The sequence below is a fragment of the Schistocerca nitens genome, chromosome 9 (genome assembly GCF_023898315.1).
Source record: "Schistocerca nitens isolate TAMUIC-IGC-003100 chromosome 9, iqSchNite1.1, whole genome shotgun sequence".
NCBI lineage: Eukaryota > Metazoa > Arthropoda > Insecta > Orthoptera > Acrididae > Schistocerca > Schistocerca nitens.
The window spans coordinates 471,208,235-471,220,825 of NC_064622.1; the positions used below are offsets into that span (position 1 = coordinate 471,208,235).

At 42.0% G+C, this 12,591-nt stretch overlaps 1 protein-coding gene across 2 annotated transcripts in view; it reads right to left on the minus strand.

Annotated features, from left to right (window-relative positions):
- The window catches only part of LOC126203376 (transmembrane protein 145-like), a 98,583-nt gene that overhangs the window by 33,539 nt on the left and 52,453 nt on the right, over nt 1–12,591 (minus strand). For both annotated transcript variants that reach the window (XM_049937673.1, XM_049937672.1), the window contains exon 8: nt 4,450–4,622. In XM_049937673.1, the coding sequence (XP_049793630.1) occupies nt 4,450–4,622 (173 nt within the window). The remainder of the gene's footprint in view (nt 1–4,449; nt 4,623–12,591) is intronic.

Genomic DNA, 12,591 nt, shown 5'->3' on the forward strand with positions numbered 1-12,591 from the left:
TTTCTAAGAGTGACTGTTGTAAAAACACACACAGGTAGAACTGGTTTTATATACTGAGGATGGAAAAGCAGTAAAGCTGAGTGAAAAGGCAGAAGGAAGATGATGTGACAAAAGCAAGCTTTTTTAACTTTAAATGGATATAAAAATAAGATAAGGAAAAACAGCATTTATGATTGTAAAAACGTATGTGAGGAGCATGAACAGTCCAAAAGTTTTTCCTTTTTATGGAGTTTTGACATTAGTGGGAGTATAGAGTAATGGTTGTTGCATTGACTAATAAGTGGACACAGGAGAAAAAATTTTTGCTTTGCTTAAGAAGGAATAATGAAACTTTACGATATATTTAAATATGTATTTGTATGTGGGAAGAGGAAAACTACAGGGGAGGCTTCCAAGAAGTGTTTTGCAGGTTTGAGGAGAGCACTGTTCATCATACATATGTAGAGTCTCCATAGTTTTTGTTTTGCCAAAGGTCATGAATGAATGAATGAGTAAGTGCTTACCACACATTTGCTGCAAGTTGCTCTATTGGTTTTTGAGCATGAAAGTAGACTCATGTGTTCTTAAGCCTTGCCAGTAAATCAGCTGTTGGTATTGCTCTCAAGTGTGCAGTCAGGTACTGTCATTTACTTAACATGATGTTTCAACAGTGTGCCTTGCTGTCATCTTCAGGTGATGCCTGTCAAATGAATATCTTTGATACCTTGTGCCTCCTTTGTATTCTTGCCACTTCTCACCTGTTCCCTCACTGCCTGGTCACACACCTCATCAGCTGGAGTGGTGAGGGGATGCAATTGCCAAATGCCAGGTGCGGCCTTTGCTCCATCAGTGCTTCTGCCTCTCCCATTGGGCACAGAAGTCAGTCTTGGTTGACACTGTGACTTCAGTTGGCTGAGTGGTGAGTCTCACATTTTACCGCAAGAGTGATGCCACTGTCCCTATTTATCAGGCCATCAGCCACTCGTACTTTGATGGAGTCCTTTAGAAAACAGTCCCAAAATGACAAGAACTGTTGTAGCACTCCATATTTCATTGAGACCTCTGTGATTACGCAATGTTCTGCAGCAGCAGATTTTTTGGTTACTTGAGTTCAGTGTGTCTCCTGTGCACCTGGCATGTTTCCCTGGCAATCTGCACAGTCTGTATGGCATGAAATATGGTAGACGCTGGTTTATGGAGCCTCAAGTCATCTTTCACTGTATCTTATAGTGCTGGTGTTTTTGGAGGTAGACAGAAAATACAATTTTACATCGAGTCAAGTTTCTGCCAGATTTGTTTATACTTTGCCAGTGTACAACAGATATGCCATTGTCTTATCCTCAGGAACGTGTTGTATTTGCTGAGCTGATACCTTTTGCTGAAAGCATATCAAATTTGTCTCCTGCCATATCCATTCCTCCTGAATACGTCATTAAGGCACTTGAGATGTCTCAGTAGGCTTTCTGAAACTGATTGGACCTGTGGACAAGTGTGTGTAGCACACCGTCATGCTGTTAAGAAAGATGGTAATGGGAAGTGGGGACATACAAATCAGTGTGTGTGGCTGTACCATACACACTGTGTCTCGGGGTACTGTCCGCTTTGCATAGAGTGAATCTGGGGAAGATGGTAATCTGTATATGATGCCTATTTGCATGTGTTACTTCACTTTGTCAAGAGAGCACAGGACCCTGAGAGCCAAAAAACTGTGGTATGTGCGAAAACTTATGCTGTAAAATAATCACAGACATGTTTAAAAACAAGAAGATTGATTTCTGTGCATTTTCACCAATTCTAGCCATGCGTTTATCATGTACTTCTTATCTTGAGCCATGTGTGCATCCAGTTACTTCCCATTTGCTGCCCTAGTGGAACATACATTTCAACTTGCATCTTACCCTAATACCTAGCAAAGGTAACATATTTTCTTTGGGGTATGACTTTTGTATGTTTATGTATTTTCAGATAATGCCCAGAAATTATGGAGAAGCATCTTTTCAGATCAGAATATGAGTCTCTTACTGCTCAGTGCCTCCTCTGTGTGGTGGGTAGCAATATATCCTAATCCTTGTTGTCACAGCAGTATATCCATCTGGGAGACATCATTTTTCTTCACTTGGAATTTCATTAAGAGAGGCAGCTCACTGATTTCAGATACAGATCTTCTGACCTGTAGTATCCTGGATATGGTATTATTTATTTTTAGTTATTTTTGTTAGCTGATCAATACTTAATGTGCTTCAGTAACAAAGTACAATAATACACTGGTTGCCTTATGATGTCACAAATTATGTAACACCACAAGTGTGAGATGGAGTACAGTGAAACCTCCCACCCCCCTCCAAAATACTTAACATTGCCAGGCCAAGTTGTCATGTGGATAAAAATCAGCACATTATAAAGGGTTTGTCATAACTAAAATATTTAAAAATGTAAAGCACCTTGTGCAAATGGCCATGTCCACATACACAAGGTCTGTTCTTGTGCAAATGACCATGTCTATATACACAATGTCTGTTCAAAACATTCCAGGACATTGGTAATTTCATGTCAATGGTGTGTTGGAGTGAAATGCAGTTGGCATCCCTGTACAAGTCTGTGTTAATGTGTAACTGACAGAAGTTTCATTGTCGTATATCTATTAGTTATTGTTCAGTGCTGTATTGAGTAGACCAATGTGCTGCAAAGTTTGCAAATTTCAAGATGGCAGAGTTAGAGGAGCAATGTGTCTGCATTAAATTTTGTGTGAAACTCAAGAAAACCTTTACAGAGACATGCAAAATGATCCAGGAAGCCTACTGTGATGAATGCTTAAGACATACTTGGTGTTACAAATGGTTCACCTGGTTTAAAAATGGCTGGACAGAAGTTAAAGATGACCCTTGTTCAGGATGCTCTTTGTTGTCTATTGATAATGCTTATGCCACGGATGTCAATGAAATTATGTGTGCCAATCAAAGACTGATTGTCTGAGAGATTGCAGTGGAATGTGTAACATTTCAGCTGGATCAAGTAATGAAATTCTGAAACATCATCTTGGAATGCATCACGTTGCTGGCACTTTTGTCCCACGAGTCAAGACCAGAAAGACCTTCACCTTGCAAAATCTGTGAAGAGCTTTTAGATTATGCAAATGAGAAGGAGATGGTCCTTAAGAGAGTCATAATTGGTGAGGAGATATGGGTCTATGGTTATGATGTTGAGATCATGCTGATTGTTTTCTTTGCCTTTGAAGGATTAGTTGATCATGAATTTATGCCACAGGGGCAAGCAATTAATTGATGGTACTATCAGGATGTGCTGCAATGCCTCCAAGGAAATGTCCCACGAGTCAAGACCAGAAAGACCTTCACCTTGCAAAATCTGTGAAGAGCTTTTAGATTATGCAAATGAGAAGGAGATGGTCCTTAAGAGAGTCATAATTGGTGAGGAGATATGGGTCTATGGTTATGATGTTGAGATCATGCTGATTGTTTTCTTTGCCTTTGAAGGATTAGTTGATCATGAATTTATGCCACAGGGGCAAGCAATTAATTGATGGTACTATCAGGATGTGCTGCAATGCCTCCAAGGAAACGTAAGAAGGAAATGGCCTGAAATGTGGTGAGAAAATTCATGGCTCTTGCATCAAGATAACGCATTCGCACATTCATCCCTGTGGGCCATTTGCACAGGGTGCTTTATAGTTTCAAATATTTTAGTTATGACAAAACTTTTATAATGTGCTGATTTTTATCTGTTTGGCAACTTGGCACAAGGTCCAGCATAAATGAACACATTTCATAACAAAAATATTTTTTAAGACTCAAAGATCACAGAAAAGTCTGTTAAACTAGTTGTTTTAATTAAAGAAATATTTATGTGACCTTGGTTGGTGGATGTTTTTAGCATGCACATATTTTGATTCTGGTGACATAAAGTTATTGTGTCATTTAATTCTGTAATCATCATGGTTTCTTAATGTCAGATGTAGTCTGTTTGGAACTTTGCATGATATTATGATGTTCTTTGGAACCAAGGGGTTACAATCATTTAACCTACTGGTACTACAACTGTAATAAGATCTGTAGGATTATCTTTCAAAATACATTATATTCTTTCCTTTATTCAAAATATTGTGCGTGTTTTTCCAGTCTGTGTTTCAAAAATAATTCATAAATTCATGTTTTCATTTGTTATCCTGAGTGTTTCCAACTTATTATGATTATCAGTGTTACAGGCTGTGGTATTAAGCATCAACATTTGGACATAGTGATCTGAAGACTTACAATGTAACTTAGTGTTGTTGATGTGAGTATAAGAATGTTACGAATAGCAGTGCTGTCAATTACTGTAACCTTGGTTGCATATTGAATTGGGGGAGTGAGGTATACCCAACACATGGAGGCACAAAAATAAGTACTTAATACTCATACATAAAAAGAAAAAATTAAGACAGACTAATATAAATAAAGTGTGTTAAATATTTACCAGTAATTTGTAAACAAAAAGCACAATTGAGGCAACAACATAAACACTCATGAAGATTGTCAGTTTGACAGCTCCAGGGAGTCTCAGTCTTGCACGAGTGATTGTGAACCCTTTCGCAATGAGGAGAAGGAGTAGGAGGAACACCACTTCACTAGCTATCTCCAGCATCTGGCCTGTTTTTATGGAAAAGAAAAAAATACAGTATTAGACTTCAAGATTTATTAATTTTCAGTTTTGTAATCACTTTGAAGTAGATATTATATAAGTGCATGTTGGCACATCACCTAGCCATTTCTTAGCAGTTCCACTCATTTTGCCATTTTATTCAAAAAGAAAAAAAGATAAAGAATTTCTAGAGATTTTTTTAAGCTTGGAAAGATTATAGGAATTAATATTTTTATTTCTGGAAGGTTGTAGAAATCAATTACTTAAATTTGAGCATGACAGCAAATGTAGACATATAGATACAGATGAGTATTAAAATGTAATATGATGAATTACAGATGGATAACAGGTTCGTTCACTGATCAAACTGACTGTTTTTGAATGAAGGTCTGGAGAAACAGTTCAAAAGGGGGAGGGGGCCAGTGGAAAGTATTGTAGCAGCAGGAATGTGATGGAGACACACATGGCTGTTAGTGTCAGTGACAAAATGTGAATTAAAGCAGTAAACAGTAACAAACCCCACACGGTAGAATGTGAGAAAGAGACAAGGGAAAGATCAAAGTCCAATGGAGGGAGGATTGGCATGGAAAAGTTATGAAAGGGAAGAGCAGTGCAGGGCAGGGTTATGTGACTAAGAATAAGTGTGCTCGCAGACAAAGTAGTTGCAGTTTCATCCAGGGAGATTGTGAGAACGGAGGGTGAGATGTAGGGAGAGGTCCTCTTGTAGTTAAGATGGGTTTGTTCACTGTTGTTCCATTGCTGTAGTATTTAAAAGAGAATAGGGAAGGGTCAGGAGTAATTTAAGATATACGTTCTTGGTATCAGCATTCATTTTCAGTTTGCTCGCTTGCATATTTAGCAACTGTTTACCGTCAAAGTAACTGATATGTGTCACAGTGAGAAGAGAACTGAAATGGATGTGATGTGTTGCATAAAATTGCCAGATGTTCACAACTGCTGCCATATGTTTTCTGCTGAGACTCTTCTGGTCATATTCATACATGAACAGTACACTGAGTCTTTGTATTTAAACTTGAATCAGAACATGTATAGTGTACTCACAAGTTGCTGAGCAGGTGTTACATGAGTGCATGTGCATTTACTGTAAAATGTAGGTTATTCAAGTGTCCTCCCTGCTAAGTTCAGCTTTTGGTGTCAGACTGACCATGCTTGTCCATTGAAATAGTAAAAAAACACCCTTTGTATAGAGAAAAATAGTTGCTTAATGGCATGATACCATGTGGAATCCAAGAGATAACCACCATCATAAGCCATTAGGTCTGACAGACAAATTTCTACTGATCTCTTTTTCATCTTCTTACTCTTCTTCTTCTTTACTGTCTGGAATAGGCTGACAACCTGTCCTGTCTTCACTGAAGCCATCTGTTCCTTAGTCAACCTACAGCTCTGTTTCCTATTGGTTTATAATGCATTACTTGTTTAACTAATCTGTCTTCCCCATTCTTTTGATATATTGTGTCCATTATATGCATCTTTGCTCTTTTTTTCAGTTAGACAGTATATACTAAGTTGTTCTCTCTTAATACTATTTGTAACAATATTATGAGAACAAAGGTTGCTACTCACCATATAGTGGAGATGCTGAGTCACAGATAGACACAACAAAAAGATTTTCACACTTGATGCTTTCAATCAATGGCCTTTGTCAACAATACACACACACACACACACACACAAACACACACACACACACACACACACAACTCAGCAGCACCAGCGCATGATGGGAGTGGCGACTGGATGGGGGAAAGGAAGAGGTTGGGGTGGGGAGGGGAAGGGTTAATATGGTATCGATAGTTCCAAAGCCAAAGCATAGGTTGGCACTATGAGAGCAGAAGATCTTTGCCAAACACAGAGCCCTCTAACTGATGCTGTGCAGCTCTACGAGCACCACTCCACTTTCGCCCAGTTCATGAAGAGCAAACAGCCAAGAACCATCACTTTAGCTTAGCTTGCTATTGAGACTTTCTCATCTGAACTTTTGCTGCACACCTATGTGCTCATCTGTACAAAATTATGTATACATATATCTAAAACCAAAGATGATATGATTTACCATACGAAAGTGCTGGCAGGTCGATAGATACACAAACAAACACATACATACACACAAAATTCAAGCTTTCGCAAACAATGGTTGCTTCGTCAGGAAAGAGGGAAGGAGAGGGAAAGATGAAAGGATGTGGGTTTTAAGGGAGATATCCATCTGCACATACATATGTGCGGATGGATATGTGTGTGTGTGCGAGTGTATACCTGTCCTTTTTTCCCCCTAAGGTAAGTCTTTCCACTCCTGGGATTGGAATGACTCCTTACCCTCTCCCTTAAAACCCACATCCTTTCATCTTTCCCTCTCCTTCCCTCTTTCCTGACGAAGCAACCATTGTTTGCGAAAGCTTGAATTTTGTGTGTATGTATGTGTTTGTTTGTGTATCTATCAACCTGCCAGCGATTTCGTATGGTAAATCACATCATCTTTGTTTTTAGATATATTTTTCCCACGTGGAATGTTTCCCTCTATTATATTCAAATTATGTATACATTTATATATGTTCATGCACCAGTCAAAACCTCTTTTACTTAACTTGCAGTACCAACATGCTTTACCTCACCTGCTCCTACTCACTTCCTTTCATTTGGCCTCTTTGCCAGTTTTCAGGAGCAGACCGATGCACTGCCTTCCAGGCGGGATACAAAATTATTGGTGATGAGAAACGGAAACCATCAGGGGATAAATTTCTTTTTTTTTTTTCCTCTTTGTACTTTTTGCTTGGTACTGCTTTATTTTTTTGTGATAGGCCAGTATGACTGCATGTACAAGTGCTCCCACTTTTCGCTATAAGACATTTTTTTGTGAACAATGGCTTCACCACAGGAACAGGCTTTGCTGTCCAATCTTGTGCGGTTTCAGGCTCAGCAAATGACGCAGCTGCTTGCATCTGTAAATGGACTGGTCACACTAGAAACTGCAGTTACTGTGGCACCTCCGATGCCACCGCCTGTAGCACCGACAACACCTCCGGCACCACCATTTCGTGCCTTCAATCCGGACGTTGAACAATGGCCAGAATACATCGCCCAGCTCAAGGCACACTTCACAGCATACAACATACCAGGTACAGAGCAGCTTGCCTTTTTCATTGCCAGCGTGGCTGTTGTGTTATACTGTGTGCTCATAAAATTGTTTCCCACCACCTGCCCAGAAACTAAACCTTATGACGAAGCGATTGCTGCAGTGAACTCCCACTTCCGTGACAGTGTAAATGTGGTAGCTACACGCTACAATTCTTCATCTCCAGCACGGTCCTACTCAGTCAGATAAATCATGGTTAGTGGACCTTCAGGGACTAACATTTGAATGTGACTTTAATTGCTCATGTGGATGCTCGTATGTGGATATCATGATTAGAGACACTATTGTGCAGAATGTGGCGGACCACCGCATCCATGAGCAAATCTTAAGATTTAGAAACCCGTCTTTACAGGAAGTAGTGGACTTGCTAGACAGACATGATACATTAGATATGGCTACTTCTCCATTTGACATGACCACAGGTGTGTGTGCTGTTAGTGAGGCAGAACATGGGCCCTCCCACCTTGCCCTGGCACAGCGAGTCACGCCACCCTGCTCATGTGCAAGTAAACAAGTTTCAAGCCAGGCACCCACTAAGAAACTGAAATCATGTCCGATCTGCTTTTGTGCCCACCCATGGGACAGTTGCCCATCCCATCAAGCACAGTGTTATTTTTGTAATAAGAAAGGACATGTGCAAGCTGTGTGTAATAAGAGAAACTTTAATTCACGACCTGTCTCCCATTTGTGTGACTCGTGTGGATGTCACTGCAATGGAAACTGCCATAATCATGATTCACATCAGCCTATGGACGTTAATGCCATTTATTCACAGTCTTCTGCTCTCCGTGCTTCAACAGCTCGTCGTGTGAATAAACAAGTTTTGCCAGACACTTCCTCTTGCATTCAGTGTGATGCGAGGAAACTTTTTGTGGCTTTGGACATTTGTGGACATTCTGTTTCCATGCAGCTGGACACTGGTGCATCAGTTTCTTTACTGAACAGATCAACATATGACTTGCTTGGTTCGCCCCCGCTTCATTGTTCACATTCCACACTGACTGCATTTACTGGACTGGAAATCTCAGTGCTTGGCATGTGTAGTTTGCAAGTCATGTATGGTGCAATGACACATACAGTGTCTTTTCATGTGCTCCACTCTAGTGATACTACAAACATTTTTGGCACGGATGCATTTGAACTTTTTGGCCTCGCAATTCGGGACAATGTACTTTGCATCATCTCTAGTGGCCATGCAGACAGTGTTGCTGCACTACACAATGATTTTTCTGAACTCTTTTTTTGATGGCCTTGGCTGTGCCATGGACTTTGAAGCACATGTTGAGTTAAAGACAGTGCCATGCCTATTTTTCAGCACACATGCCCGGTACCGCCCATACTGCACAAAACATTGTAGCTGCTGAACTTAAACATTTGCAAGACAGTGGTGTCATTGAACCTGTTTCTACTTCACAATGGGCTTCACCTATAGTGTGTGTGAAAAAACCAAATGGTCATCTCCGTTTTTGTGCTGACTTTAAGTCTACAGTAAATCCCCACACAGTGGTCAGTACATTTCCCTTTCTGTGTCCTGAAGACATTTTTGATAAATTTGGTGTGGGAAAATTCTTTTCCATGACTGACTTGCGGGATGCATACTTTCAAATTCCACTCAACGGACAGTCACAGCTCTATTTTGTGATCAACACCCACCTTGGATTGTTCAGGTTTTGCCACCTTCCATTCGGTTGTGCTTCGCGTCCTGCTATTTTTCAGTCTTACTTGCAGCAGTTGTGTGCCACTGTCCCTGCTTGTTCCAATTATTTCGACGATATTGTCATATCAGGGCGCACCCCTAATGAACATTTTCAGAATTTGTGTGCCTTATTTACTGTACTTTTGCAGGCAGGACTCAAGTGTAACAGAGACAAGTGCAAATTTTTTTCAAACTGAGATTCCGTATTTAGGACATATGATTAACAGACAGGGTATCTACCCCTCACCATCACATATCCATGCAATTAGAGACTTGCCAGCACCCAGGAACTTGAAAGAACTTAATTCTGTGTTGGGCAAAATTACATATTATGATTGGTTTATACCAAATGCAGCGAAGATTGCAGCGCCTTTAAATCGCCTTAGGCATAAGAACATTCCTTTCGTTTGGTCTTCAAAATGTGATGCTGCTTTCCACAAGCTCTAATCTGCTTTGTTGAGGGATCACTGTTCGATTCCTTTCAATCCCTCCAAACCAGTTTTTTTGGCTGTCGATGCATCTTCTCAAGGGCATCGGAGCGGTTTTCTTGCACCGCATTAATTCTGTCGATCACCCGATCGCTTTTGCGACTAAGTTGCTCAATTCTGCCCAGCAAAACTATACTCAAATTGAGAAAGAAGCTTTAGCTATTGTATATAGATTGACAAAGTTTCATGATTTTTTGTACGGTCGCAAGTTCTATTTGGTCACTGACCATAAGCCTTTGACATCGATGTTTCACCAGTCGAAGCCAGTTCCAGCCCATGCTGCACACAAGTTGCAATGTTGGTCTTTGTTTTTGTCTAAATGCAATTACGAAATTTTGTTTCAGCCTACAGCCCAGCATGGCAATGCCGATGCTCTGTCTCATCTGCTTATTGGTCCTGACGAAGTGTTTGATTCTTGCAAATTGTCATGCATATTTGTTGATTCACAAGATAAGGAATTAGCTGATGGTTTTCCAGTGGAGTTTCATTGCATTGCTTCTGCAACAGCTGCTGATGCTTCTTTGCAGATTCTTTTGCAATATATTTTTATTCAATGACCTCCGTCCACTATGCAGATTCGTGATCCCCTTGTTCGACATTCCTTTGCGCAATGTCACAAATTGTCTGTACACCATGGTGTTATTTTCTTATGAACTGACAATGATCAGTCTCGTATGGTTTCACCTTGTTCATTGCAGTCGGAAATACTCTGATTACTGCATGCTGGTCGTTGGGGTATAGTGTGGATGAAGCAATTAGCGCGTCATCACTGCACTTGGGTGGTACTGATAAACAAATTGAGAAATTGCTTGCTAATTGTCTCTCTTGTGCAGAGCATCAATCTGCTCCACACCAGCACTTCTTTGCATGGCCAACTCCTACTGTGCCTTGGCAGCGCATTCATATTGATTTTGCAGGTCCTTCCCTGGTTGATAGTTTTTGATGCGTACAGCAACTTTCCTTTTGTTGTGCCTACGTCTTCTACTACATCTGCCAGTACTATTTGGGCTTTGACATCTATTTTTTGCATTGACGGCCTTCCTGAAGTTATTGTCTCTGACAATGACCCTGAATTTGTGTCCTCCAAGTTTGAATTGTTCTGTGCTGTTAATGGCATTCGCCATCTCACCTCAGCCCCCTTCCACCCCCAGTCGAATGGCGAGGCTGAACGCTTTGTGCTTACATTTAAGTTGCAGATGAACAAATTGTGCATCACGCACTCTCACGAGCATGCGCTACGGTCTTTCCTTGCTTCCTATCGCTCTCAGCTGTGTGGCACCCATTCCCCGGTGGAATTGCTACATGGCCATGCCCATTGGTCACTCTTGCAGCTATTGCACCCGCTGTTGTGCTCTCCCACTGCTTCACCTCGTTCTGGCTTGGTGCAGCATTCTTTGGTGTTCTATCGTGTTTTCTCCGGCAGGTGTCGCTGGGAGCAGGGGCGCGTTCTTCGCCAGCTTGGCCACAACTTATTTTTAATTTCTGGTCCCTCCGGCACTGAAAAAGTGACACTGGAACCAGATCCATTTGTGCCGCCCTCAGTTTTATGCCACTGTTTCTTTTCCGGCAGAATTGGGGGCCTCGCGGCTTCTGCTGCCTCAGCCCATGGCTCCACCAACAGCGCCTCTGCCATGGGCACTCCTGCCACCACCACTGGTCCAGTCTCCTGTGCTGGGCGGGCACCTCTCGCCGCCGCCACGGCCCCACCCGCAGCTGCCACCACCACCACGTTCCTCCGCAGTGCCAGACCCCAGAACCAATGGACACTGAGGCTGACGTCACGCTGCCACTGCCGCCGTCGTTGCCCACGGATGTTGTTGCTCCGCCTCCTCATCCGAGCATACCCAGTGGAGGTGTGCATCTTGGGCAGGTTTTAAACGGGGCACTTTCCTCGCCCCCTCGTGAGCAATTCGGGGATGGCAGTTCCGCCGTTCCGCAGTTATGCTGCCCCTGGGTCCCTCCACCCGCCACTAGAAGCCGTACTCAATGACAGTGCACCGTTTCAGGGGGGAGGGATGTGGTTTCGATAGTTCCGATGCTACAGCGTAGGTTGGCACTACGAGGGGGGATAATATTCAACGACCACAGCAGCCTCTAGCCAATGCTGAGCAGCACTACGAGCACAGCTCCACTTTTGCCCAGTTCATGAAGAGCACGTGGCCGAGAACCATCACTTTAGCTTAGCTTGCTATTGAGACTTTCTTATCTGGACTTTGGCTGCACACCTACGTGCTCATCTGTACAAAGTTATGTATACATTCATGCACCAGTCAGAACCTCTTTTACCTAAATTGCAGTACCGATGTGCTTTACCTAACCTGCTCCTACTCGCTTCCTTTCATTAAGCTTCTTTATCAGTTTTCAGGAGCAAACCCATGTACCGCCTTCCCGGTGGGATACAAAAGATAGTATGGTGCGGATGGTGGACAGGAAGTGCTGCAGGTTGGGCGGCGGGCAGGGGAGAAGTGGGGAGGGGGGGGGGGTATAGCGGAAAAGGAGTCACATAGAGAGAAATAAATTTAAAAAATTAAGTAAGTGAAAAAAATACCAGGTGTGGTGGTGGAATAATGGCTGTGTAGTGCTGGAATGGGAGCAGAGAAGGGGCTGGATGGGTAAGGACAGCGACTAATGAAGGTTGA